The sequence below is a fragment of the Muntiacus reevesi genome, chromosome 1 (assembly GCF_963930625.1).
Source record: "Muntiacus reevesi chromosome 1, mMunRee1.1, whole genome shotgun sequence".
NCBI classification, from domain to species: Eukaryota; Metazoa; Chordata; class Mammalia; order Artiodactyla; family Cervidae; genus Muntiacus; species Muntiacus reevesi.
Window position 1 is genome coordinate 270,734,209 of NC_089249.1, and position 26,831 is coordinate 270,761,039.

Consider the following 26,831-nt stretch of genomic DNA (forward strand, 5'->3'; position numbering starts at 1 on the left):
ACTTTCCAGTCATCTTCTCTTTCACCAGTCAGTGGAGTGGTTTCCTGGGAAATGTTGAGGGGAAAAATCTCTTTGAGATGTTTACTGCTTCTCTTTCTTACCACCTTTCTAAGGTGATGAATGTACCAGAAAACCCAATAAAGCAGGGAATTTTATGATGTCTTGATTAATTTATTAGTGAAAAAGTTAGGGAATTTCTTTCATACATGCCTTTATATTTTTATTTGTCCACAAATCTGCATGTTATTCCTATAGGCCTGGTGAAGTAGACCTGGTGTAATATATTAAAGAATGGCACAAACTATAGGAAATTAGAGACAACTTACTGGTCTAAAAAGAATAGCAACTATGCAGTTCCAGTCCATTTACATGCATGTAATCCTGCAGATGACACCACCCTTATGGCAGAAAGTGAAGAAGAACCAAAGAGCCTCATGATGGAAGTGAAAGAGGAGAGTAGAAAAGTTGGCTTAAAGCTTAACATTCAGAAAACTAAGATCATGGCATCCGGTCCCATCACTTCATGGCAAATAGATGGGGAAACAGTGGAAACAGTGGCTGACCTTATTTTTCTGGGCTCCAAAATCACTGCAGATGGTGATTGCAGCCATAAAATTAAAAGACACTTACTCCTTGAAAGGAAAGTTATGACCAACATAGACAGCATATTAAAAAGCAGATTTTACTTTGTTTACTTTGTCAACAAAGGTCCATCTAGTCAAGGCTATGGTTTTTCCAGTGGTCATGTATGGATGTGAGAATTGGACTGTAAAGAAAGCTGAGCACCAAAGAATTTATGCTTTTGAACTGTGGTGTTGGAGAAGACTCTTGAGAGTCCCTTGGACTGCAAGGAGATCCAACCAGTCCATCCTAAAGGAGATCAGTCCTGGGTGTTCATTTGAAGGACTGATGCTGAAGCTGAAACTCCAATACTTTGGCCACCTGATGCGAAGAGCTGACTCATTTGAAAAGATCCCGATGCTGGGAAAGATTGAGAGCAGGAGGAGAAGGGGATGACAGAGGATGAGATGGTTGGATGGCATCACTGAATCAATGGACGTGGGTTTGGGACTCCAGGAGTTGGTGGTGGACAGCCTGGCATGCTGCGCTTCATGGGGTTGCAAAGAGTCGGACATGACTGAATGACTGAACTGAATTGAACTGAATCCATTATTGGCCAAAATTTTATTTTTCAAAAAAACAGGAAATCTGGTTTTATATGAAACCATTTATAAGCATTAGCAACTAGTTCTTAAACTATGAGGGAAATGTCTCTGGGGCAGATACAGCCAAGTGAACTGTCAGACTGCAACTTCTAATTTAGAGATTTTAATTTTCTAACAGTCCCAATATCTATACCAAGTCTAACTTCTGTGTATTTAAAATACTGATTCATTGTACTCAATTTGTATCAGAATTATGAGCAAGTAAGAGTTAACCATCTAAAAAAAATTACAGTTTCCATGAAAATCATCCAACATAATTTTATCCTGCTGCTAAATTTAGAAGCACTGCAAAAATATGAATTCAGTTCAGTTCGGTTCAGTTGCTCAGTGGTGTCTGACTCTTTACAACCCCATGGACTGTATAGTTTATGGAATTCTCCAGACCAGAATATTGGAGTGGGTAGCCTTTCCCTTCTCCAGGGGATCTTCCCAACCCAGGCATCAAACCGGGTTCTCCTGCATTGCAGACAATTCTTTACCAACTGAGCTACCAGGGAAGCCTTAGGCAGAAGGTGCAGCCTAAGCAAAGGCCTGGAGGCCAAAAAAATGTGACCCAGGCCAGGAACTGAAGTTCAACACCGTCAGAACCTAAAGTGTGGAGGGGGGTGGAGGGGGAAGGGGGGTGAAGGTGAGCAGGAAAGAGCAAGTTGGAGGAGTTAGGGGAGTCGGGTGTCTGATCACAAAGGGTCATATAACTCATGCTGAGGAACTTGGGCCTTATCTTCAAAAAAAAGTCCTTTGAGGGATTTTGCATAGGAGAGTGACATGATAAGATTTGCATTTTAGTAAAACCCCTCTGGCTGTAGAGTACAGACTACAGACACAGTGGGAGAACAAATGTGGGTGAAAAGTAGGGAGATACTGCAGGAGAGTGAGAATGCTGAGCTCAGCTTTAAATTAACTGATTTGAAGATATGATGAGATGTCCCAAGGGCTTCCCTGATAGCTCGGTTGGTAAAGAATCCACCTGCAAAGCAGGAGACCCCAATTTGATTACCTGGGTCAGGAAGATCCGCTGGAGAAGGGATAGGCTACCCATTCCAGTATTCTTGGGCTTCCCTGGTGACTCAGCTGGCAAAGAATCCACCTGCAGTGCGGGAGACCTGGGTTTGATCCCTGGGTTGGGAAGATCCCCTGGAGAAGAGAAAGGCTCAGTTCAGTTCAGTTCAGTTGTTCAGTCATGTCCGACTCTTTGTGACTCCATGGACTGCAGCATGCCAGGCCTCCCTGTCCATCACCAACTCCCAGAGTTTACTCAAACTCATGTCCATTGAGTCAGTGATGCCATCCAACCATCTCATCCTCTGTGATCCCCTTCTCCTCCCACCTTCACTCTTTCCCAGCATCAGGGTCTTTTCAAATGAGTCAGTTCTTTGCATCAGGTGGCCAAAGTATTGGAGTTTCAGCTTCAGCATCAGTCCTTCCAATGAACACCCAGGACTGATCTTTTTTAGGATGGACTGGTTGGATCTCCTTACTGCCCAAGGGACTCTCAAGAGTCTTCTCCAACACCACAGTTCAAAAGCATCAATTCTTGGTGCTCAGCTTTCATTTTAGTCCAATTCTCACATCCATACATGACCACTGGAAAAACCATAGCCTTCACTAGATGGACCTTTGTTGGCAAAGTAATGTCTCTGCTTTTTAATATGCATTCTAGGGTGGTCATAACTTTTCTTCCAAGGAGTAAACGTCTTTTAATTTCATGACTGCAGTCACCATCTGCAGTGGTTTTGGAGCCAAATAAAGTAAAGTTGGCTCCCATTCTAGTATCTGGCCTGGAGAATTCCATGTACTGTATAGTCCATGGGGTAACAAAGAGTCCGACACAACTGAGTGACTTTCACTTTCACTTGAGTTGTCCTAAAGGAGGTGTCCAGTGATTAGTGAGACCTAAGGACCTGGAGCTTGAGACAAAGAATGGAACTGAGGATTTAACACAGAAATGGTTAGTGAAGATATGAGGGAGGAAGAAAGAGATTACCTAGTCTTGGGAGGGAGAGGTGGGCGTGGGAGGCGTGAAGATTACATGAGAAACTCAGATCATGAGAGAATCCAAGGACACCTCACACTTAAGGAACAGGCAGAAGAGGAAGCTTGGTGAGTGTAGGGAGCCAGCAGTGAGGTAGGAGAGGAAGCATCATAGTCTGAGGGTTTTGATCTTCCCTGGGAGTTCCTGCTAGCAGATGGTGCCAAGCATCAACTTGGGAGTTCTACTGGCAATGCTTCAGATCAGATCTCTCCTTGTCAATGAGGTCCCTGTCCTATGATGTAAATAGAAAGTTGGATGTATCACACAACTCAGTAGAGAAAGCATATACATGCTTTCCTGACTGCCCTTCCATATAAAATAAATGTGCTGCATCTTATCAGACACAAAGAGGGGGGTGAACCCTCCCACACGGAGGAAGGATTATCGTCTGGAAAAAAACAAGAGGCTGTTTCGGCCCCTACGCAGCTCGGCATTTCCCTCTTTAGGAGATTCGAGTCACACACATTTGTGGTAAAGTTCTGCTGTTTAAGATCTTCCCTTTATTATATAGTCATGAAACTTTCTAACTCTATAGACTAAATTTCCATAACCCCAGGTTCCCAGGTAGAGTTTTTCTTACCTCATTTTCAGATGATATTTATGAGATGTGAGGTAAAAATGATTGGTGTGCTCAGGCCCTCCTTTACAATCCCCAGAGATGGAAATGGAGAAAACAGGACAAAACAAAAATCCACACTTCTAATGCTGGGAAGTCTTGAGGGATCCTGAGGTCTGACACACCCGAGTTTAAAAGCAGCATCACAGCCACTATCTGTGCAGTGTTGGATATGCTCTCTAACTTTAGGGTCAGTTCACTCATCTTAACGTGGGAACAATACCACTGAGAATAAAAACAAACACACTGAGCCGTTACCAGGTATCAGAGATGGTTCCAAGCACTTTACCTGTATTAACTCATTTAATCCTCCAAACAGATGTGTGTTACTGAGGCATAGAGAGATGAAGCGATTTATGTTAAGTATGAAGTGCTGCCAGTATGAAGTCGAGCCAGAATTTGAACTCATCAGTGCAGAGAATTTGCTCTTAGACATCCTGCTATATTGTTTCTCTGAATATGTGTCTGCTCCATTGTAGGTATTACACGTGATAAAGGGAGTGATTAATAATAATGAACAGTCTTAAATCTTTATGGAAAAAAACAAGTTCCCAGTACTCTTTCAGGCAGCTCTGAATTGAATCAGTGTTGTTCCAAAAGGTCCCTATACTGCGTGCATTGCTTGTCCTCAGTCACTTCAGTCATGTCAGACTCTCCTGCGGGCCCATGGGCAATAGCCTGCCTGGCTCCTCTGTCCATGGGGTTTTCCAGGCAGGAGTACTGGGGTGGGTTGCCATGCCCTCCTCCAGGAGATCTTCCTGACCCAGGGATCAAACTCACATCTCCTGCATCACAGGCGGATTCTTTACCACTGAGCCACCAGTGAGACCCAGAGCCATATGCTATGTATATTGGTTTGCAATAAACCTAGCAGTGGACCAAAGCAGTAAGAAGTGCAAACTATAGATTTCTCCTGGAACAAAATTATACTGAGGAAGTTCTTCTACTTCAAAAGCACTTCTTATTGTTTCTGGGGATGGAGGCTAACAGCTACTTCTGTGGACACTACCTATAGGCGGGTAAGGTGCTGGTGCCAGTGAGCTGTGAAGCGTATTTCCTCCAGAAGTTCTGGCCATCAGAAGAAAACCCAAGAGCTATGAATGCCAGGTCAAAGTCATTAGTATCCAACTAACAGATGCTTCTCCAAAAACTGCCATGTACTATATTCACAGAGTGACATTCAGGGTTGGGCTTCAAGTGCCCAAGGCCTACACGGAAGGATAGGAATGATGCCGGATAAACCTACTCCTGCAGTCCAAAGCCACTCCTAAACCAAGGAACCTATCTAGTCTTTGTTCTTAAATTCCATTGCTTAGCACTTAAAGGCTTTTACATATTCACAACAGCACAGTCTTCACAACACAAAAGTCCTCAAAACAAACAAACACACACCCATGAGCCTTCACGGATACTTCTCGGCAAGGACTGGTTAATAACTAAGGAGAGCAAGGCTTTTCAAAGCCAAGGAGGTGCTAGGTACCTAAGACATACAAAGGTCAAAAGAAAGTTGATCAGTGTTCATAGCTATCCACCACTGCCTGAATTTGGGTCAAGTGAGTTAATAGGTCATTCTGAATAATAGTTCTTGGACAGAAAAGCCATCCAACCACATACAGAGCACTAACTCTGAGGCATTATAGGGCTGACCTCAGGCAATTTTGAAATATATTTGTTTCCACCTTACTGAAGCTGCTTTATGACAATATACATTTGATTTTTCAGCAGTGATTGTCTCTCCAATCTTCTTTCTACAACAAACTTCTGTTCCATCTGGCTTTTCCCTTATGCCTAGAGACCCTTGTGTCTCAAACATAAGAGAAATCAACACCACCAGGAATGTACATAAAAACAAACAAACAAACAAAAATCTCACATAACTCACTCTGCCAAGATATAACCTGCAGTTGTCTTTTTTCCATACCACCGAACTTCTTTACAGGCTAATCTCCAAACTTCTAAAAGCAGGAAATATTTTTAACATTAAAACTGTTTAGGGCTTCCCGAGTGGTCTAGTGGCTAAGAATCCACCTGCCAATGCGGGGACATGGGTTTGACCCTTAGTGGGGAAGATCCCACATGCTGCAGAGCAGCTAGGCCCAGGTGCCACAACTACTGAGTCCATACTCAGCAACTACTCAGTCCTCAGGCCTAGAGCCTCTGCTCTGCAACAAGAGAGGCCACCACAGGGAAAATCCATGCAACAAAAGGAGCTGCCACTCACTGCAAATGGAGGAACAAAGACCCAGTGCAGCCAAAAATAGATAAGTAAAAATAAATCTTAAAAAAAAAAAAAATAAAACATTTGTACACTATTTCCCCTTTCTTGAGCTATTAAATTAGACAAAACAATTAAGATTAAAACTTTTAAACCAGAACATAGTGGTTTTCCAAAATAACTCCCGATCTCCTGATACTAAAATATGCAGCATTTCTTCCCCACAGAGATTAAGCAATGGCCATATTTTATACAATCAAAGGGAAGGAAAGAGCATTAAAAAGGCAGGGTTGCAAACACTCTAGTTATTTAAGTCATCTGGAAGTCAGATGGACAATATCCTTGTTCTACTTAATGGGTGTCCATTGGAGTACAGAATGAAGCAGGGAAAAGGCTAACAGAGTTTTGCCAAGAAAATGCACTGGTCATAGCAAACACCCTCTTCCAACAATACAAGAGACGATTCCACACATGGACATCACCAGATGGTCAATACTGAAATCAGATTGATTATATTCTTTGCAGCCAAACATGGAGAAGCTCTATATAGTCAGCAAAAACAACACCAGAGGCTGACTGTGACTCAGATCATGAACTCTTTATGCAAAATTGAGACTTCAATTGAAGAAAGTAGGGAAAGCCACTAGGCCATTCAGGTATGGCCTAAATCAAATCCCTTATGATTTTACAGTGGAAGTGACTAATAGATTCAAGGGATTAGATTTGATAGAGTGCCTGAAGGACTATGGACAGGGATTTATGACATTATACAGGAGGCAGTGGTCAAGATCATCCCCAAGGGGAAAAAAATGCAAAAAGGCAAAATGGTTGTCTGAGGAGGCCTTACAAATAGCTGAGAAAAGAAGAGAAGTGAAAGGCAAAGGAGAAAAGGAAAGATATACCCATCTGGATGCAGAGTTCCAAAGAATAGCAAGGAGAGATAAGAGAGCCTTCCTCAGTGATCAATGCAAAAAATAGAGGAAAACAATAGAATGGGAAAGACTAGAGATCTCTTCAAGAAAATTAGATACCAAGTGAACATTTCATGCAAAGAGGGGAACAATAAAGGACAGAAATGGTACGGACCTAACAGAAACAGAATATATTAAGAACATGTGGCAAGAATACACAGAAGAACTATATAAAAAAGATCTTAATGACCCAGATAACTATGATGGCTTAAACTCACCATTCAAAAAACAAAGATCATGGCATCCGGTCCCATGACTTCATGGCAAATAGATGGGGAAACAATGGAAACAGTGACAGATTTCATTTTCTTGGGCTCCAAATTCACTGCAGATAGTGACCATAGCCATGAAATTAAAAGATGCTTGCTCCTTGGAAGAAAAGCTATGACCAACCTATATAGCATATTAAAAAGCAGAGACATTTCTTTGCCGACAAAGGTCCATCTAGTCAAAGCTATGGTTTTTCCAGTAGTCCTGTATGGATGTGAGAGCTGAGCACCGAAAAACTAATGCTTTTGAACTGTGGTGTTGGAGAAGACTCTTGAGAGTTCCTTGGACTGCAAGGAGATCCAACCAGTCCATTTCCTAAAGGAAACTGGCCCTGAATATTCACTGGAAGGACTGGTGCTGAAGCTGAAACTCTAATACTTTGGACACCTGATGGAAAGAACTGATCATTGGAAAAGACCCTGATGCTGGGAAAGATTGAAGGCGGGAGGAGAAAGAGAAGACAGAGTATGAGATGCTTGGATAGCATCACCGGCTCAATGGACATGAGTTTGAGCAAGCTCTGGGGGTTGGTGATGGACAGGGAAGCCTGGCGTGCTGCAGTCCATGGGGTTGCAAAGAGTCAGACATGACTGACTGAGAGACTTAACTGAACTGAACCACGATAGCGTGATCACTCACCCAGAGCCAGACATCCTGGAATGTGGTCAAGTGGGTCTTAGGAAGCATTACTATGAACAAAGCTAGTGGAGGGATGGAATTCCAACTAAGTTATTTTAAATCCTCAAAGATGATGTTGTTGAAGTGCTGCACTCAATATGCCAGCAAATTTGGAAAAATCAGCAGTGGAAAATCAGTAGTGGCTACAGGACTGGAAAAGGTCAGTTTTCATTCCAATCCTTAAGAAAGGCAATGCTAAAGAATGTTCAAACTACCGCACAGTTGCACTCATTTCACATGCTAGTAAAGTAATGCTAAAAATTCTCTGAGAGGCTTCAACAGTATGTGAACCATGAACTTCCAGATGTTCAAGCTGGTTTTAGAAAAGGCAGAGAAACCAGAGATCAAATTGCCAACATCCATTGGATCATAGAAAAAGCAAGAGAGTTACAGAAAAATATCCACTTCTGCTTTGGTGACTACACTAAAGCCTTTGACTGTATGAATCACAACAAATGGTGGAAAATTCTTCAACAGATGGGAATACCAAATCACCTTACCTGTCTCCTCTGAAATCTGTATGCAGGTTAAGAAGCAACAGTTAGAACCGGAAATGGAATGATGGACTTGTTCTAAATTGGGAAAGGAGTACACCAAGGCTGTATATTGTCACCCTGATTTTTTAACTTATATGTAGAGTACATCATGTGAAACGCCAGGCTGGATGAAGCAGAAGCTGGAATCAAGATTGCGGGGAGAAACATCAATAACCTCAGATATGCAGATGACACCACCCTTACGGCAGATAGCAAAGAGGAACTAAAGAGCCTCTTGATGAAAGTGAGAGAGAGAAAAAGTTGGCTTAAAACTCAACATTCAAAAAACGAAGATGATGGCATCCCGTCTCATCACTTCATGGCAAATAGATGGGGAGACAATGGAAACAGTAACAGAGTATTTTCTTGGGCTCCGAAACCACTGCAGATGGTGACTGCAGCCATGAAATTAAAAGATGCTTGCTCCTTCAAAGAGAAGTTATGACCAACCAAACAGCATATTAAAAAGCAGAGAGATTACTTAGCTGACAAAGGTCCATCTAGTCAAAGCTATGATTTTTCCAGTAAGGAGTGCAAAGAGATCCAACCAGTCAATCCTAAAGGAAACCATCCCTGAATATTCATTGGAAGGACTGATGCTGAAGCTGAAATTCCACTACTTTGGCCACCTGATGCGAAGAACTGACTCACTGGAAAAGACCCTGATGCTGGGGAAGACTGAAGGCAGAAAGAGAACAGGATGACAGAGGACGAGATTGTTGGATGGCATCGACTCAATGGCCATGAGTTTGAGCAAGCTCCGGGGGTTGGTGAGAAGACAGGGAACCTGGTATGTTGCAGTCCATGGGGCCACAAAGAGTTGGATATGACTGAGGGAGAGACTGAAAAACAAGTCGGAATAAAATATAACCTTTTTCGCCTGCACACACAATTCCATTCAAGTATTTATAGAAGCTGGCTTCCATTAAATCAAAGTAAAGATCTGCTCATGTACCTAGAACTGATTACCCAATTTTCTACAGTGAGGATCTTTGGAAAGGCTTCTACCTGAAGAAGGTTTGTAAGCGCTGGTGCCGGGGGTGTGGGGAGGGGCAGCAGGACCGCTCGCTGAACACCAGAGGTGCTGCTCGGCATGTGCTGCACGAAGCTGTTTACTTCAGTGTTCTGCTTTAGCTCACTCTGGACTTGGAAAACGTTGGTAGCCTTAGTATAATCGAATGCTTCCATTAGAAATCTAGCTCAAGGCCCTGAGCTAGATTAAAAATTAAAAGGTCAGGGACTTCCTTGGTGGTCCAGTGGTTAAGGCTCCATAGTTCCAATGCAGGGGGTGTGGGGTCGATCCTTTGATTAGGGAACTAAGATCCCACATGCCAAGTGATGTGGCCCAAAATAGAAATAAAATATCACTAATTGCTTAAAAAAATAAATAAAAGGTACAACTCAAGCTTTTGCATCACATGACCAGCCAAAAGTATTTCACTTCTCAAGGTCTGGAAGTAGGATATATAAAGCATTTTCTCAGACTTTCACTTTAAAAATAACAATAAAAAAAACTATCTCATGGAATGAATAAAACTGGGTTAGGAAGTTCTATAGATCTTCTTGGTGCTGAACTATGACATAAGCCTTACAGATTGTAAAATAGTTGGAACTAATGTACAGAACTAATTTTTTTATACTTTATTTGCTGCTGAATTCTGTGAAGTTTCAATTGTCGAAAATAAACTCACACAAATATGAAATGTAATGTTTCAGGTTGCAAGGTAATATGTAATGTAGTGTTTGTAAAATATATTAACTAGTGGTGTTTTGATTTGCATAATTTGTTAAAATGACTTCATTTTAACATCCACTGATGTAGATTAATAATCTAGGTTCAGATTTAAAGACTGATGGGAAAATGGCACATGTATACTTTTCAAGTTTTAGGAGTTTGCTATGTTTTAAAAAGAGTAATTTAACTTTAGGGGTTTTTAGAAAATGGGTTTTCTCACAGTCCATTGCTGGCAATTGGCAGTTCTAGTAACACCAGCACAGAGTATTAACTGTTAAACCTTTTTAACAGTGAGGTGAGTAACTGTGAATAAAGTTTTAGAGAGAAATTTAAAAAAAGAAATTTAAAAGAGAAATTAAAAAAAAAAAAAAAAGACTTATCCAGGCACATCCCTTCAACACTGAAACTGAGTTTGAAATATATTCCTTAGGTTTTGTGAGTATAATCCAGTGCAGTTTCTTTTAAAGAGAATTAAGAGAAGCATAATATGTAATCAGCTAGGTCGGTGACACTGTATTGTAAGTTGAATGTTGAGTGAGAATAGTTCAGATATTTATTACAGAAATAAACAGCCACACATTCCTAAGAGTCAAGTACTTTTCACAGTAACCATTTTTAATGACTCATTATCTTGTATCTGATGACCCCCCTTTTGGCAACAATTTAGATGATGATCCTCAACAGCAGTGACCTGGTGAAATTCCAATTCAAAGGTAGGAGTATTCCTTTTAACAGCAATCACAGTGAGCAATGTACTGATTTTCTACTGCTGCCCTAACAAACTACCACAAACTTGGCGACTGAAAAACATAAGTTTATTATCTTAGTTTTGTAAGTCAGAAGTCCATCATGGGTCTCACCAGGCTACAATCAAAGTATCAGCCGGGCCGCATCCCTTTCGGGAACTTGGCAGATAGCGTGTCCTGCCTTCCCCAGTTCCTGGAGGCTGCCCTTATTAACTTGGCTAGGGGACCCTTCTTCCGTCTTCACAGCGGCAATACTGAATCTCTCCAACCTCCCGCTGCCACGTCTCTCTGACAGGCTCTCTACTTTTAAGAACTCCTGTGAGTAAACTGGATTCACCAAGATAATCTAGGATAATCTCCCCATCTCAAGGTCCAAAACCTTAAGTCACCTCTGCGACGTATTCACAAATATCAGGGGTTGGGACACAGACACATTATTCTGCTGCCACAAACAGAAATAATAATAAGATAAACATTTTTTCATTACTTCTCTCCAGAATAAATATAACTTAAGGATTTTTGTCATAGAGATTATATATAGGGAAAGTATGTGGTAAATCATGAAGCCCAAATAAACCTGTGTACTTATTTCAAACTCATGATCATGACATAACAAATTATTTCAACAGTCCAGGGATATTATATATAATCCAACACCTTTTTTTCAGGGGACACTCCAGTTTCAATTATCCCTTTTCTGGCATCATTTCCCTTCATTAAAATAAACATATATTTCAATTCTAAGTTAAAATACAAGAAAAAAAGTTTTAACTATTTCATAACACTGTTAAAGAAATTCTAAATTTCTTCAAAACACTGTGAAATTTAAAAATAGCATTTATAAAAAATTAGAGTTGTATAAGTTGTTCAGGTAATCAGAATTTAAAATAAATACTGCTATTCAAAAAATTCCTAATCATCCAAAGAGAGGAAAAACTCATTATTATATACTATATAGACACCTAGACACTATGAATGGTCTTTAGGTCCAATAGTTCTAAGTGATCACATTTTCCAAACCAGAAGTTACGTGTATACTTTAAATAAAGGTATTTTCTGACTTTTTACTTTCATTGCTATTGTCCAGTCACTCAGTTGTGTCTGACTCTTTGCGACCCCATGGACTGCAGCACGCCAGGCCTCCCTATCCTTCACCATCCCCCGGAGTTTACTCAAACTCATGTCCATCGAGTTGGTGATGCCATCCAACCATCTCATCCTCTGTCACCCCCTTCTCCTCTTGCCCTCAATCTTTCCCATCATCAGGGTCTTTTCTAATGAAACAGCTCTTTACATCAGGTGGCCAAAGTATTGGAGCTTCAGCTTCAGCATCAGTCCTTCCAACGAGTATTCAAGATGGATTTCCTTTAGGATGGACTGGTTGGATCTCCTTGCAGTCCAAGGGACTCTCAAGAGTCTTCAACACCACAGTTTGAAAGCATCAATTCTTTGGTGCTCAGCCTTCTTTACGGACTTTCTAGTTTATCTGTATAAAAAGTACCAGGCTGGCTCGGTAGTGAAGAACCCACTTGCCAATGCAGGAGACGCAGGAGACACGCGTTTGATCCCTGGGTCGGGAAGATTCCCTGGAGAAGAGAATGGCTACCCACTTCAGTATTCTTGCCTGGAAAATTCCACAGACAGAGGAGCCTGGCGGGCTACAGTCCACGGGGCCACAAAGAGTTGGACAGGACTGAGCAGAGACTGAGCACACATGTAAAACAAATATATATCACTTAAAAGGAAAAGATCACTCTGCCTGTATCTGATACACAAATGTATCTTTCTAAAGTAAAAAAAAACAAAGGCAAAACAAAAACCTCTCCTGCAAATTGAAGGTCAGTTTATAATCTGCAGCTAAATGCTATGTCTTATAACAAGCAGTTTTGGAGTCTGAGAAGTTTTCTATCCAACAAAACTAAAGTTGGAAAAAGGAAGACCTGTCCAGAGACAAGGGTCAACTTTGCCAAAACAAAGTTTCCACATTTTTTAATGCACAAAAATTAAAATGAATCTGCAAGACACACTGATTCATAAATAAAATATGCTTCATTTTTGTTTTCCTATAAAATTTCCCTGAAGCAGATAACTAATTTTCTGTGGAGAAACCAAATATGTGTATCTTTTCATAGTTGTATATGACTTAATACTAAATATTTATTTACCTAACTAAAGTTTCATACTAGTTTAAATAACCACATCTATTAATTCCTGTAATATGCAATATGAATACTTTTGACCAATCCTTTTTTGTGTAGAGTCCCAGATTAAATGAAGCTTGTCAACTCATTTTGTAAAGTGAAAAAAGAGTAGAGTAAAACTAAGGTTGCTTTTTCAATCCTGATCAGAAATTAATGCAAGGGGCACTTTAAGAAATATGACAAGTGATCTCAAACAAACAGTCTGTGCTCCAAAAGTTTAGTCATAAGCTAAAATGACTTTCCAACCGGAAACGACTATCAGATGCCAAGCTAGTCTACATGCATCTAATCAATAATAATTAATAATTATTAATCAAGTTGACTAATAATAGCAAGTGGTAAATAAAAATTCACAGAAAATGCACTATACTTCCCAAAGAGATAAAAATAATGAAACACTTACTATGAATGCTAAATATTGATATGTCAGGAAATAGTTTTTAATGTACTCTAATTCAACTTACAAATAAACTCTGAAAAGAAATTTCAGCCACTTCTTTGAATCAGGTAACACCTGATTACCTCAAATTTTCTCTGCTTTAAGTATGCTGTTTAGCATCACTCTTCCTTACCAACTTGGATTAAGTAACAATGTTTAAAACACTTCACACAGGTCTGGCAAAAAGTTAGTTCTATAAATTATATGGTTAGGAATTATTTGAGGCTCACAGTAACTGGGGAGCAATTTGAAGAGAAGGCAACAAATAGAGAGGATGAATATACAGCTATGAAAAAAAGAGAGAGAGAGAGAGAGAATTACCTGAGATAGTATTAACTACAATACTTTCTTATTTTCTAAAAAATCTGAGCTTGAAGTTCCTGGAGGCCAGAACTAGGCAATGGAGTCAAAAGGTCACTCCTTGCTTATAGGCTTGGAGCAAAAGTTAGCCAAATCCACCCTGTAGGTGAAAGTGACCTTGTGGAGCAGTACCAGCCCAGAAAGCAAGTGGAAAACAAGAACTGACTCATCATGCTGCAATGAACACTGGGGTACACGTGTCTCTTTCAGATCTGGTTTCCTCGGTGTGTATGCCCAGAAGTGGGATTGCTGGGTCATATGGCAGTTCTTTTTCCAGTTTTTTAAGGAATCTCCACACTGTTCTCCATAGTGGCTGCACTATTTTGCATTCCCACCAGCAGTGTAAGAGGGTTCCCTTTTCTCCACAGCCTCTCCAGCATTTATTGCTTGTAGACTTTTGGATAGCAGCCATCCTGACTGGCGTGTAATGGTACCTCATTGTGGTTTTGATTTGCATTTCTCTGATAATGAGTGATGTTGAGCATCTTTTCACGTGTTTGTTAGCCATCTGTATGTCTTCACGCTGTTTACAATACCCAGGACAAGGCAGCAACCTAATGTCCATCGGCAGATGAATGGATAAGAAAGCTGTGGTACATATACACCATGGAGTATTACTCAGCTATTAAAAAGAATGCATTTGAATCAGTTCTAATGAGGTGGATGAAACTGGAGCCTATTTTACAGAATGAAGTAAGTCAGAAAGAAAAACACCAATATAGTATATTAACGCATATATATGGAATTTAGAAGGATGGTAACAATGACCCTATATGCAAGACAGCACAAGAGACACAGGTGTAAAGAACAGACTTTTGGACTCTGTGGGAGAAGGTGAGGGTGAGATGATTTGAGAGAACAGCATTGAAACATGTACATTATCATATGTGAAATAGATCGCCAGTCCAGGTTCGATGCATGACACAGGGTGTTCAGGGCCGGTGCACTGGGATGACCCGGGGGGATGGGATGGGGAGGGAGGTGGGTTCGGGATGGGGAACACATGTATACCCATGGCTGATTCATGTCAATGTATGGTAAAACCACTACAATATTGTAAAGTAATTAGCTTCCAATTAAAAAAAAAAAGAACTGACTCGTAAATGTGTAAGCAGACAGATGAGTCCACTGTGGGGGTGAAGGCTAATGTGCCCGGCCTGGGGCTGCACGGGCAGCCTCTCTAGCACAGCCCTGCCAAGCCTGAGGACCAGGCTGTTAAAAGGACGAATCAGTTTCACAGCTGTGAGGACAGGAAGACTTGGGCAGAGAACGGCAAGTGCTTGGTCTTATGAAAGAAGGAAGTAAAGGGCAGGATCATGGTTGCATTAATCTGGTGGTTCACGAGTGTCAATGGCCCAAGATTAGCATGTCTTAAGCATGCCTTTAAAATGCAGAGTCCTAGCCTCCATTGTTAAAATTCAGATTGAATAGGTCTCAATGATGATAATACTCAGCCAAATATAGGCAATCAACAGATTAACCTGTGGAGCAAAATTTAATTACAGAATATTATCAATTTGTACTATCTTACAAAGTAACACTGTGAAGCTGATGGTTCAGAAAAGCTACATATATAAATTATACCACCCATTTTCACACAATAAATAATTTATGTAAATAGATGAAACACTTTAAAACCACAGATCCAAAGCAAGTCACATACAGCTTCTTCAAATTAATATAAATGGTTTTTTGAAAAAATAAAATAGGAAACTGTACTTTCAAGTCTCCAAATTTGGAATTCTGAAATTATATCTGAATTGATACTATAAAGAAAACAAGACACCATTTTTGTTTTTATTTAAGAAAAGTTCATCTTTTTAGCATAAATGAAGGAATTGCATGATCGATTAAATATTGTCAGCATTGTTTTTGAAAAATTTCCACTCAGTTTTTAAATGCAGTCTTCCACTTGAGAGTTTTGAATTCTACAGACATATCCATTAGCAGTCTGTGCTGTGCTTAGTCACTCGGTCGTGTCCAGCTCTTTGCAACCCCAGGGACTGTAGCCCACCAGGCCCCTCTGTCTATGGAGGTTCTCCAGGCAAGAGTACTGCAGTGGGCGGCCATGCCCTCCTCTAGGGGATGTTCCCAACCCAGGGTGATCCCCTGGGTCTCCCACACTGCAGGCGGATTCTTTACTGTCTGAGCAACCAAGGAAGCCCAATTAGCAGTCCACGACTCACCTAACATTTATATTATGCTTCTTCAACAGAATCCAAGATGAACCACTAGTAAAACAGATGATAAGATTATCTGGATATTGGATGAATTGGTCTGCTGAACTCTAGAATTCACAGAAGGAATTAAAACTTTTAATTTGTTTTTTAACAAATAAAACTCTGCACTGTGCTAATCTCATTTTGCATATAATTTAGCAAATGGCTATTAAGGCTTTATTGTAAGGGATTACAAAAAAAAAGTCCTATTGTGCACCATGCAAGATACAGAAAATAATGATTCACAAATAACTAACGAACTACTGAGAGAATCATGGTTTTTCCTTTCATTATAGACTTCTTAAAATAAAAAATGTTTTCAAATTAAAGTTATATTAAGAGTTTATGGAAAATTACATCCCTAGCTTAAGAACTTAAACGTCTTTAGATTTTAAAAAGAAATGGATGATTGTAACTATAGCTTTTTAAACTGTTGCTTTGGGGGAAAGTCTTGATTCTTCCTTTCTCTATTTCTAATAGCTTTTTCTTTGCCTGCTTACTATAAAATGAAGCACTGCTATTGTGAGGACAATTTCTGATTCAGTTCCAACGCTCTTGCATCCCCGTGAGTTTTGGCATTGTTTACCAGCACCTGTGGGAAATCAGACAAGAACATTAGTATTCTCTTTATTAACAATACCTATATCTAGATTCATAGAAACGAAGTAAGCCATAGGGCAGTAGGCAACATCAAACTACACAAGAAGAACTGACTCTGTGCAACCTTTCAGTCATTTTTGCTGAAATAAATTTCAAAGCTAACATCACATAAACAGTATTTATTCAAATACTCAATAGAAGAGATGTCAACATTCTGACTGTTACCACTGACAGTGGTGCATAAAGTTAAAGGTTTTGATTGGAGGCTTCTTTTTTTTCACAACACTGTCACCTCTGAACCCATACCCCAAAGACCATTTTATGCACAGGGCTGTCCAAATGATACTGCTCTCCTTTAAAACCACAGCTTAAGATCAAGGCTTGAGGTTCTAAGTTAAATTAAGAACCTTTCCATAATTTTCACCAATGCCACAAACTAGAAGCTTTGATTTCTGTTGCTCATTCGATTACTAAAACATTTTTTGGTTGTTCATTTTCAAACACTGAGAAGGGTCTGAGATGTTGCTCTGTTTGCAAAGTAACAAGTTAGCCTGCCATACTTTCATAAATACTGCCGGACAGGGGACACGTGGGTCAGAGACAAATGTCTTTATCACTCAGGGTGTAGCAAACGACATAAGTATCATTATACCTGCCTCCATTCCCCTCACCCTCTAAGTCTCACAGGGGTGACGTGGATGGATGCACATGGTTCCCCCCCGCACACAGTAAGCTGCATCACAAGAGGGGAACCCTTAGCCTAGCAGACGTGACTCTTCTATAACTGGCGGTAAGCATGCCTACTCTGTGCTCTAGAGGGAGACACGTATCTCTTCTCCCAAGGCTGTGGGTGTTAAAAAAAAAAAAAGAAAAAGCTTCTCATTAGTTTTCATTGTGTTTTTAAAACCGTTGGCTGAAGTTGTAAGAATTTAGACCCAATACATGTCTTACATACTCTATCTTTTCAAAAAGAACCCACACACGCAGCTGGGCCTTAAACAGCATGTGTACTGGGGATGAAGACCCTCTATATGCTCAAAACTTCACATACAACTCATAGTCAAGCCACCCATGTAGGCCCCTGGTATCCGTAGATTCAACTAATCAAGGAACATGGAGTACTGTAGTATTCACTACTGAAAAAAATTCGAGTATAAGGGGAACCACACCATTTAACTGTGCATTCTTCAAGAGTCAACTGTGTATGTTTACATACTTAGAAACCAGAGCCGTCCTGTGACAACTGGAGCAGAAACTGCCAAGTGCATTTTATTGCAGAGACAACAAGAAGCAAACTAATTTTTCCAAAGATTGTATGAAAATCCCATTAACTTCTGCTACTTCCAAACCTCTCTATTGCCTCCTCTGCATTGGTTATAAGAAATACTACAACGAGAACCCAGAACCTTTGTCTATCTTTTCTTATGCTACCTAGCACTTCAGAAGAGTGTATTTCCTACACGTTAAATCGGTGGTTCTCAACTAGGGGTGATGACACCTGAGGTATTATTTGGCAATGTCTAGAAGACATTTTCAGCTGCTGCAAGCTGGGTGGAGGACACTGCTACTGGCAACCTGTGGTTAGGGATGCTGGATAGGCAAGCCGACCACTGGAGGCAACCTACAAAGCACAGGACAGCAACACTCGGCCCTCACACGACAAAGGGCCACGATGAAATCTTTTTAACAAAATCGGGGTCTTACATCAATGAGCTCGTAGTCATTTTTGGCATGTAAGTGTCTCAGAAGGTACCAACGTGCTGTTGAAACAATTGATTTGGGATACCCAGGCTGATACACAACTCTCTCCAAAAGTCGCCGTGTCTCTCTAGGAAAAAGATACTCACTTTTAGTCCAAAGCATATAAGCTAAGACACTTTATCTACTAGTCTCATACACACATTTATCTTCCTCATTCTCTTGCAGACGACCTGCTGATTACTTCATGAAAGTTTTATATGTGTAACAAAAAGGGTAATAATAAAGGCTAACATTTATTAACTATTTATTATGTGCTATGCGGGAGTACGCCAAGTGTTTTACACATGTGGTCACACTTGACATTTACATCCTTGTAAGGATGGGCGCTGCTATTACTCTCATTCTGCAGACAAATAGGCTCTTTTCAAAAAGAATGGGAAAATGACCTGTTTTATGAGCACTTCTGAGTGCTCTATTTCTAATCCTTCTTGAAAGCAGGCAGAGAAAAAATGATACAAATATAATATACACTGGAATAATTAGAAATACTTGACATCTACAATAGAGGCTAAGTGTCCAATATAAGGTTTTTAGCATATGCTTTCATGTACTAAACCTGTACAGTATGTGAACTTTTGTAATAACAGGCTGATTTAGAGTTGTGTTCTAATTTCTTCTTTCCAATTTTACTAATATTTATGACTCCAAAGATTTCTGTAAGGGTAGAAATAACACAAATTGTGGTAACTTCAGAACTGCTGAACAAGAAAATTTTGTAAGTAGCAAATGGTTAGAAGGAAGAGCTGAAGAACTTGTTCTTAATATGTGTTTACATAGGAATCAATAGTAAAGCAGTATGTTTATTTGAGCTGATTTTGGCTGATGCTCACAGAGATTACAAGGGGCTGGGGGTTAAGGCTCTCTAAGTCAGGACATCCAACCAGTTCACCCTAAAGGAAATCAGTCCGGAATATTCATTGGAAGGACTGATGCTGAAGCTGAAACTCCAATATCTTGGCCACCTGATGTGAACAACTGACTCATTTGAAAAGACCCCAATGCTGGGAAAGATTGAAGGCAGGAGAAGGGGACAACAGAGGATGAGATGGTTGGATGGCATCACCAACTCAATGGACATGAGTTTGAGTAAACTCTGGGAGTTGGTGATGCACAGGGAGGCCTGGCGTGCTGCAGTCCATGGGGTCGCAAAGAGTCGGACACGACTGAGTGACTGAACTGAACTGAAGTCATGTATACTGAGCTTCAGCAGAAAGAGTTCATTAGGAACTTCAAATTATAGCCTAAAACATTTCTTGGTGAAACTAGTCATATAAAAAAAACCAGCAAAATAAATATATAACAGAAATGAAGATGGGACTGTTAATTAGTCATAAGTCTTTAACTCTTCTTTCACTCCTACTTTGTGGTGTTGATGTGACCTTTGCCACATATTTGTGTGTTAAACTCTATGTCTACAATACCTATTTCTGTTCTAGTAATATATGCTCCTAAACAACTGTTTTACTTATGCTGTGTATTATGTGTGATATCCATTAGATATTACTCTCAGAATTTCAAAATATTCTTGCCTGTTTTTTCATCCATACAACGCTTAAGTGATTGTCTTCAAATTTATTTCTGACCTCATCCCCCCCTTCCAAAGAAAAGATCGCTAAAATTTCTACATTTAATTCTGTGAAGCTTCTGGATTTTCTAGGTATAAAAAACACATTATTTACAAGGTCTTTGCCTTTTCAATATTTATTACTTTTTTCATAGCTTATTGTGCTCTGCAAGAACTTATGTCAATCTAGCTTTGAACTTGAGCCTTTTGGATTTTGCTTGTTACTAGAATCCACATTTACACTGTTATCTCATCCTAAAACACTTAAGACCAAAAATACCAAGGCCTTCTTCACTTGAAAAGCTATCATGCAAATTTCTCATATTCTATATCTGTGTACCAAATTACTTTTTAAAAAAAATTGTAAGACTTTATTTTCTTCCTTATTGGGTTACTAGAATCAGCCTTTCCAAAGTAGAAATATATATATGAATAACATCAAAGTTTGTTAAATTCATTTTGAACTCTTGTTTCCTAGAAGGGGTAAAACTGAAGAAACATTTTAAGAAAAAGAGGAACAAAGATTCTTTATACCTTGCTCCCATTTTGCGTTTGAATTGTAACAAAGCTTGTAAAAGGACAGCCAGTGGACAAAAGCAAAGTTTCAAGGCCTCAGCTGTAGCCTCTTGAACCAAGGATGGCCAGTGATCATTGGAAACATTAGCCTATAAAAATAAAACACAAATATTAAATCATTGCACTCATTTAACATGCTAGGAAGGTAATGCTCAAAATCCTTCAAGTTAGGCTTCAGCAGTACACCCAGAACTTCCAGATGTAAAAGCTTGGTTTAGAAAAGGCCAGCGATCAAACAGCCACCATCCGCTGGATCACAGAGAAAGCAAGGGAATTCCAGAAAAACATCTACTTCATTGACTAAAATTTTTGACTCTGTGGATCACAACAAACTATGGGAAATTCTTAAAGAGATGGGAATACTAGACCACCATACCTGCCTCCTAAGAAACCTGTATGCAGGTCAAGAAGCATCAGTTACAACTGGACATGCAGCAATGGACTGGTTCAAAATTGGGAAAGGAGTACGTCAAGGCTGTATACTGTCATCTTGCTTATTAACTTATATGCAGAGTACATTATGCGAAATGCCAGGCTGGATGAGTCACAAATTAGAATCAAAATTGCCAGGAGAAATATCAGTAACTTCAAATATGCAGGGGCTTCCCTGGTGGCTCAGAGGGTAAAGTGTCTGCACAATGCGGGAGACCTAGGTTCAATACCTGAGTCAGGAAGATCCCCTGGACAAGGAAATGGCAACCCACTCCAGTATTCTTGCTTGGAAAATCCCATGGACGGAGAAGCCTGGTGGGCTACAGTCCTTGGGGTCACAAAGAGTTGGACACGACTGAGTGACTTCACTTTCACTTTCAGATATGCAGATGTTACCACTCTAATGGTAGAAAGCAAAGAGGAACTAAAGAGCCTCTTCATGAAGGTGAAAGAGGAGAGTGAAAAAGCTGGCTTAAAACTCAACGTTCAAAAAACTAAGAACACAGCAACCAGTCCCATCATTTCAAGGCAAATAGATGGGGTAAAAGTAGAAACAGGGACAGATTTTATTTTCTTGGGCTCCAAAATCCTTGTGGGTGGTGACTGCAGTCATGAAATTCAAAGACACTTGCTCATAGAAAGGAAAGCTATGACAAACCTAAACAGCATATTAAAAAGCAGAGGCATTACTTTGCCAACAAAGGTCTGTACAGTCACAGTTATGGTTTCCCAATAGTTATGTACAGATGTGAGAGTTGAACCATAAAGAATGCTAAGTTCTGAAGAACTGATGCTTTCAAATTCTGAGATTGGAAAAGACTCTTGAGAGACCCTTGGACTGCAAGGAGATCAAACTAGTCAATCCTAAAGGAAATCAACCCTGAATATTCATTGGAAGGACTGATGCTGAAGCTGAAACTCCAATATTTTGGCCACCTGATGTGAAGAGTTGACTTACTGGAAAAGACCCTGATGCTGGGAAAGACCAAAGGCAGGAGGAGAAGGGGACCACAGAGGATGGTAAGGTTGGATGGCATCACCAACTCAATGGACATGAGTTTGAGCAAACTCTGGGAGGTAATGAAGGATAGGGATGCATGGCATCTCAAAGAGTCATACGAAACTTAGAGACTAGACAACAACATTAAACCATTAGACATTTGACATGTTTACCTTAAAAAATACAATCAGCTCTTGCTTGTTGAGTGTCCAAGTTGCCACATAAATGCAACAGGGAATGAAATTCTACAAAATTATTAAGACCTGATTCCTGACCTTAGGGAACTACAAAACAAGGCCGACAGGGATTAAGGGAGGATTCAAGAAGGAGATACCATTTTTAAAACACTAAAATATTTGCTAAAAGAAAACACAGTATTCTATGGGTGAATGAAATCTATCAATTACTAAGCCTCTGGTCTACCAAATATACAAAACTTAATTATTTAACTGGTAATGATAAAGTTCTACATTTCAAAAATTACCTAAGGAAAGAAGAAAGCCTAAAGTGAAATACGTTAATAAAATCTCAATATAGGAAAAAAAAGTGCAAAGCCAATTAGAGATAAATAAAAGTCAGCAATTTTGAAAATTTTATTTAGAATTTCGTTATATGGGGAAAATGATAAGATTACTTCAGTTGCAAACTTTAGTTTCTTATAGTATGTACTGAGTCAGAAATAACATAGATAAGTATTTCCTAAGAAACAGTAACTAAAAATAAAACGGTGAACACTCTACTAAATTATACAAGAAGAAAATGCATTTAAAATCTTTTATTAAAAACCTCTGTAGTTCAGTCGCCCCATCATGTCTGACTTTTTGCAACCCCATGCACTATAGTTCCTTTCAAATGCTAAATTATTCTTTTCAAATGTTACAGCAATAAACTCTGAGTTCATACAGCCAATAGTAATTTGTGCAATCAAGGAAGGGGAAGTCATAGGGATAATGAATGTGAAAATAGAGACCAGAGGTTGTGAGACATTTTCCATAAAGATGGGACCAATGACAACTTGCCTCCATCTGGCAAAAAATGTAAGGCAAAGCCCATACTAATAAAATTATTCCTAGTACATTTTTTAAAAAACCAATAGCACAAAACTCTCACTGGGTGGTTTTACAATGCACTGTCTAAATTCCAAGAATTTATATAAAGTATTGTGTAAAGTTAGTGCATGTATGGGTTGCCCAAAAAATTCATTTGAGGTTTTCTATGCTATAAAATGAAAGCTAAGCACCGAAGAATTGATGCTTTTGAACTGTGGTGTTGGAGAAGACTCTCGAGAGTCCCTTGGACTGCAAGGAGATCCAACCAGTCCATCCTAAAGGAGATCAGTCCTGAGTGTTCACTGGAAGGACTGATGCTGAAGCTGAAACTCCAATACTTTGACCACCTGATGAGAAGAGCTGACTCATTTGAAAAGACCCTGATGCTGGGAAAGATTGAAGGCAGGCGGAGAAGGGGATGACAGAGGATGAGATGGTTGGATGGCATCACCAACTCAATGGGCATGAGTGAGTAAACTCTAGTAGCTGGTGATGGACAGGGAGGCCTGGTGTGCTGCAGTTCATGGGGTCGCAAAGAGTCGGACACAACTGAGCGACTGAACTGAACTGAACTGATGTTATGAAAAAATTCAAATGAACTTTTAGGTCAACCCAATGTTATTATATAATAGTTTCTGTATGTGCATACCATCTGTGATTAGTCGCTCAGTTGTGTCTGATTCTTTATTTTAATTTGTGTGTGTGTGCGTGCCTGACTCTTTTTAAGACCCTATGGATTGTAGCCCACCAGATTCCTCTGTCTGTGGGTTTTCCCAGCAAGGATACTGGAGTGGGTTGCCATTTCCTTCTCCAGGGGATCTTCCTGACTCAGGGATCGAACCTGCATCTCCTGCATTGGCAGGCATATTCTTTACTGCTAAATAACTAGGGAAGCCCTTCTATATGTAACCAGTATATTAAAGAATGTGATTGGAATAAACTTTTTAAAAAATATACAGAAATATTTCCCTGCACCAGATCTTAACTGCCACAGGCAGGATCTCTGATCTTTAGCTGTGGCATGTAAACTTAGTTGCAGCGTGTGGGATCTGGTTCCCTGACCAGGGATGCAACCCAGATCCCCTGCTTTGGGAGCATGAAGTCTTCACCACCGGATCACCAGGGAAGTCCCTAGGATGCACTTACTTATGTTTCCCATTATGGTTTTAAAAGTTATTATATGAGGGAAACTTTTCCTTATACATTAAGGATGTAAATTACAGTAGGTAATTTATTACCATGACTCTGAAGAACTATACACAGAAAAAGTGAAAGTGAAAGTGAAGTCACTCAGTTGTGTCCAAATCCTTTCAACCCCATGGACTGGCTCCTCTGTCCATGAGATACACAGAAGACCTATATCTTAATGGCCCAGATAACCACGATGGTTTGATCATTCACCTAGAGCCAGACATCATGGAGTGCGAAGTCAAGTGGACCTTAGGAAGCATCACAAAGAACAAAGCTAGTGGAGGTGATGGAATTCCAACTGAGCTATTTCAAATCCTCAAAGATGATGCTGTGTAAGTGCTGCACTCAATATGCCAGCAAATTTGGAAAATCAGAAGTGGCTACAGGACTGGAAATGGTCAGTTTTCATTCCAATCCCAAAGAAAGGCAATGCCAAAGAATGTTCAACCTACCACACAACTGCACTTGTTTCACACGCTAACAAAGTAATGTTGAAAATTCTCCAGAGAGGCTTCAACAGTATGTGAACCAAGAACTTCCAGATGTTTAAGCTGGATTTAGAAAAGGCAGAGGAGCCAGAGATCAAATTGCCAACATCCACTGGGTCATAGAAAAAGCAAGAGAATTACAGAAAAATATCCACTTCTGCTTCATTGACTACACTAAAGCCGTTGACCATTTGGATCACAACAAACTGTGGAAAATTCTTAAAGAGATGGGAATACCAGATCACCTTACCTGTCTCCTCTGAAATCTGTATGAAGGTCAAGAAGCAACAGTTAGAACTGGACATGGAACAATGGACTGGGGTTCCAATTTGGGGAAGGAGTACATCAAGGCTGTATATTGTCACCCTGATTTTTTAACTTATATGCAGAGTACATCATGCGAAATGCCAGACTGGATGAAGTGCAAGCTAGAATCAAGACTGCAGGGAGAAATATCAATAACCTCAGATATGCAGATGATACCACCCTTATGGCAGAAAGCAAAGAAGAACTAAAGAGCCTCTTGATGAAAGTGAAAGAGGAGAATGAAAAAGTTGGCTTAAAACTCAACATTCAAAAATCAAAGATCATGGCATCTAGTCCCATCACTTCATGGCAAACAGATGGGGAAAACAATGGAAACAGTGACAGACTTTATTGACTTGGGCTCCAAAATCACTGCAGATGGTGACTGCAGCTATGAAATTAAAAGACGCTTGCTCCTTGGAAGAATTGCTATGACAAACCTAGACAGCATATTAAAGAGCAGAGACATTATTTTGCCAACAGAGGTCTGTCTGGTCAAAGCTATGGTTTTTCCAGGGGTCATTTTCAACTCCATATAGAGCTGGACCATAAAGAAGGCTGAGCGCCGAAGAATTGATGCTTTTGAACTGTGGTGCTGGAGAAGGTGCTTGAGAGTCCCTTGGACTGCAAGGAGATCCAATCAGTGTATCCTAAAGGAGATCAGTCCTTTAGGATCAGTGTGTTCATTGGAAGGACTGATGCTGAAGGTGAAGCCCTAATACTGTGGCCACTTGATCCAAAGAATTGACTCACTGGGAAAGACCCTGATGCTGGTAAAGACTTAAGGCAGGAGAAGGGGATGACAGAGGATGGGATGGTTGGATGGCATCACTGACTCAATGGACACGGGTTTAAGCAAGCTCCGGGAGATGGTGAAGGACAAGGATGCCTGGCATGCTGGAGTTCATGGGGTCACAAAGAGCTGGACATGACTGAGGGACTGAAAAAGAAACATGACTCTGACATCCATTCACAGTCTTAATTAGAAAGTTCTCTTCTTTTCAAAACTTCAATTTTCATTTAAAGATAATATTTACACCCTACTCCCATTTCCTCAGCTCCTAGCTAGCGTGTGCGTACAGGCAGCAGCACATGGCTTGTTGCTCTGCCCAGCACTCCCACCTTTTCTTGCTAAATGTAGTTTCCGGCCTCAACTGAAATGTCAAAAGTTTGACGGGTATCATTGTAAGGTGAGGGCTTCCCTGGTGGCTCAGATGGTAATGAACCTGCCTGCAATGGAGACCAGGGTTTGATCCCTGGGTTGGGAAGATCCTCTGGAGAAGGAAATGGCAACCCACTCCAGTATTCTTGTCTGGAGAATCCCATGGACAGAGGAGATTGGAAGGCTATAAACCATGGGGTCACAAAGAGCTGGACAGGACTGAGTGGCTTTAAGAGTTCCTCCTCAATTGTAAGGTGATGTCTGATTCCTTAGGCGTGATAGACACTTAAAGATCTTTGCCTCTTCAACTGAATTTTCCTGGTTTTATCAGAGACTCCCCGCTTTGTGGGTAGTCTCTTACTGCAGAGCCAGCTCTGTAATCTGTGGGGTTCAATGCAAAAAATACAACATGCAGGGCCCTTTGTTAAAAAATGATTAAACATGTCAACATGGTGACT

The 26,831-nt window shown here is 40.2% G+C and overlaps 1 protein-coding gene across 2 annotated transcripts in view; it reads right to left on the reverse strand.

Moving 5' to 3' along the window:
• Positions 1-10,873: 10,873 nt before the first annotated feature.
• The window catches only part of SKIC3 (SKI3 subunit of superkiller complex), a 99,478-nt gene continuing 83,520 nt past the window's right edge, over positions 10,874-26,831 (reverse strand). For both annotated transcript variants that reach the window (XM_065912536.1, XM_065913319.1), the window contains 3 exons: positions 20,704-20,834; positions 18,549-18,672; positions 10,874-16,836 (listed from right to left, as the gene is read on the reverse strand). In XM_065912536.1, coding sequence (XP_065768608.1) covers positions 16,762-16,836; positions 18,549-18,672; positions 20,704-20,834 — 330 coding nt within the window. In that variant the 3' untranslated portion in view covers positions 10,874-16,761. The remainder of the gene's footprint in view (positions 16,837-18,548; positions 18,673-20,703; positions 20,835-26,831) is intronic.